The sequence below is a fragment of the Carlito syrichta genome, unplaced genomic scaffold (assembly GCF_000164805.1).
Source record: "Carlito syrichta isolate Samal-C Ts95f unplaced genomic scaffold, Tarsius_syrichta-2.0.1 Scaffold6706, whole genome shotgun sequence".
NCBI classification, from domain to species: Eukaryota; Metazoa; Chordata; class Mammalia; order Primates; family Tarsiidae; genus Carlito; species Carlito syrichta.
Genome location: NW_006950802.1, coordinates 372,438 through 375,793, shown reverse-complemented (window position 1 = coordinate 375,793; position 3,356 = coordinate 372,438). Strand labels below are relative to the sequence as shown.

Sequence of the window (3,356 nt, the reverse complement as noted above, 5' to 3'; positions counted from 1 at the left end):
TCACCTCAGCCTCCCAAAGGCGCGGGATGACAGGCTGAGCCACCGAGCCCGGCTCCTTCAAATTTCTTAGTCTCCAGATGCCTCCAGGGCTGGGGACCAACCTATCTAGATCTACCTTCTAGTTTCATATTTAGTTAAAATCAGAGGAAGTTCCTTACTTATAGAAGAGAAGCAGTTCCATATGAATTGAACTTAACTAAATCATCCATAAAATCTAGGAAAAAATTACTTTAATTGGTTTTTGAGTTGACTTCTTGAGGTGGTATTCTGTATTTCCAAACCAGCTAGAGAATTCTCAAAATTTCTAGCTAGCCATCAGCTGAAAACCCCTCCTAGATTGTAAAAACTAATCTCTGTAACCCTTTTGCTGTTGTTTAATGGTTGTGAACTTGCTTTCTCAATGAGCATTTCTCCTTTTTTTCCCTATGCCTAGAATACCCTTCCCAAACTGAAGGGTCACCCCCAGACCAGACTTCAAGACTCAGCTTCTTTTGGTGAGCCTCTCCTAATTCTCCCCAACTCCCAGGCTCCCAAGGTTGTCAGATGCTTCCAGCAACCTGACTGGACCCCTCTATTAAAACACATATGACACTGCAGTGTAACTGTCAGATTATTTCCTATACTTGACTGTAAGTCTTTGAGGGAAAAATGTCTCATTTGTTTTAGCATTTCCAGTGCCTAGACCTGGCACAAAGTAAGCAGGTAATGTGTTTATTGATAAATAAAAATAATGCTATAACCCAGACTTAGCAGGGTAGGGAGGAGCAAAGAGAGGAAGAAAACCTATAACTCTGCAGGATCTTTTGTCAGAATTTTGGAGGAAGGTATGCCTGAAACTGGACCCAAGTCCAACCACTCTATGACCAAAAGTCAAACTCAAGCGATGAGAGTTGGTGGAAGGAAAAATAGGTTTTATTTAAGAGCCAGCAACCCGAGGAGATGGTAGACTGAAGTTGCAAAGACCACTTCAAATTTTCAGGCTGGTTAGGATTCTTTGTGTGTGTGTGTGTGTGTGTGTGTGTGTGTGTGTGTGTGTGTGTTTTGTTTGTTTTTTGAGTTGGAGTCTCACTTTGTCTCCCAGGCTGGAGTGCATCGGCATGCATGCTCACGGTCACCCCAGTTTCAACCTGCTGGGTTCCAGCGATCCTTCCACCTCAGCCTTCCAAGTAGCTGGAACTACAGGTGAGCGCTACCATGCCCAGCTAAAGACGGGTTCTTAAAGGGAAACTTGATACAGGAAGCATGCAGGAGTGGTGCAGGGTGCAGGTCTGATATCTTGCTCTGATGGCTTATTTTGGGTGATGGTCCTCCCAGACTTCTGGTTGGTTTTATCTCGGGGAGTCTTATGACTCCTCCTAATAGGGGAGGGGTCCTGCTTGGATTATAGGCGTAAGCCACCACGCCCGGCCCCCTCTGGAATTCTTAAGCAAGCATATACTCAGATAATCATACATGTATTTGCAAGGCTGTGGTACAAGAAGGGATAGGAAAGATGGGGGAGGAAGGAACAGGAAGGAGAAAGAGAAAAAAATTTTTTTAAAAAAGGTGGGTGATAAAAAAGTGTTTTAAAGCAGAATTCTTGCTTACAAGCCAAGCTTAGTGAAGCTTTCATTTTGTGTATCTTTTATCTTTCCTATTCCCACCTGACTCATATGATGAATTATTCAACAAATATGTATTGAGTGCCTAGTGTCAAACATTGTTTGTGTTGGGCTATATCAGCGAACAAAACAGAGATCCCTTAGAGAGCATTGGCTCTACAAATAAGCTTTAACCAGTCATTTCTCCTTTTTGCATCTGAGGCCTGCATTTGTGCACCAACAAGAAACGCTCTCATGGATGCCTTCAGATTCTTGGATGAAGGTCACTGATAAACACACAGATATGTTTTTCATAAGTGCCGCCACTTCTCTCTACAACCAGGAACAGTATGGAGAGGAGGTTCCCCATCAAATCTGCTCCTTGACCTTGTTCTCAGCGATCCACACCAGTAGGCATTGAATTCATTTTTTGGAAGGGAGTTTTAGCATTCTGAGGTTTCCACCGCCTTCCCAGCTGCAAATCTCCTTGAGATTCCATCTGGGACTGTGAGCCCCACCCACAGACATCACCTTGGCACCCACTTCTCGGATTTGCTGGGGACTCTGCACTGAAAGGCTCCATCTGGGCAAAACATTGTAGCTTTAGAGGCTGGTCTGGGCACAGGCACGATTTCCTATAGAAACCAGGCATATTTGAAAGGGGCCAAGGCAAGCTTTTACATCTTCCTACAATACCAGCTTCTATTAAGGAAGCCAGACTTGAAATAAAGGCCACACTGCTTTTCCTCCGAGAAAACACAGTACCATGTTTTAAAAAAATGCTAATTGCTCTGTGGGAGACGTTTTTTATTTTACCAATACTCTGTGGCTCTGAAGTGACAGCATGATTACATTTCTGACAGTGTTATCGGTACAATTCTCAGCCTCCCCAGGGAGCGCAATGTGTCGATTTTCCTCCTGGAAAGAAAGACATACTCGCTGGTCCCGAAGGTACACTTGATTTAAGCACGATTCAAAACAAGTAAACACAGATGATAACAAATAATGAAAGTTTGGTAATTTAGCTAAAATAAATGGTCATATCCAGAACACTATATATAAAAGGGTGAAACAACACTGCCAAAGTAACTCTGTAACTTTGTTTTCACAACTTCCCAAAGGCTCCACTCTCTCCTCTCCAAATGGGGCGAGAAATGGAGGCAAGAAGCTGGAAGAGTGTGAGAAAATGTAAACATCAGAAGGAAATATAATAGAAGAGTGGAGGAAGGGGACAGTTCCAGTGTCACTGTCTCGGAAATCTTCCTGCCCTGCCCCTTGTTATCCAGGCAGACCCGGACTGGCCTCCTGTTCCCCAAAGGCTGCGCCTTGGCCACAGATGACCCGTCTCGGGCCACGGAGCACCTAGAAGACGCTTTCGCACGAGCACGGCAGGGGTCTGGGACGCGGCGGGGGTGGGCGCAGGCAGCCCTCATCCAGCTGCTCTCGCCGCGCGTGATGATAATGGGGGTGGGGCCAGCGGTGGCGGTGGAGCACCTGGTGGCCCCCGGCCCCCTCTTCGTCGCCGGCGACTCCCGGCCGCGCGCAGCAGACTGCGCCCAGGCGCCTCCGCAGCCGCCGCCAGAACCGGCCGTCTCCTGCCTGGAAGAAGAGGTAGACCAAGGGATTGAGGGCGCTGTTGGCCATCCCCACGATGCGCAGCGCCGCCGGCAGGCCGCCTCCCTCCCAGTCCCCGGCAGGTCGGGACGACCACGCGGCCGCCAGCCGGGCGGCACGGTAGGGCAGCTCGCAGCCCACGAACAGCAGCGCCAGCGCCAG

At 47.8% G+C, this 3,356-nt stretch overlaps 1 protein-coding gene across 1 annotated transcript; it reads right to left on the bottom strand.

Annotated features, from left to right (window-relative positions):
* Positions 1-2,942: 2,942 nt before the first annotated feature.
* GPR150 (G protein-coupled receptor 150) lies at positions 2,943-3,356 on the bottom strand (the record flags this gene model as incomplete). Its single annotated transcript, XM_008051568.1, has 1 exon — positions 2,943-3,356. A coding segment is annotated over one exon (414 nt), but the record flags the coding sequence as incomplete, so codon positions are not given.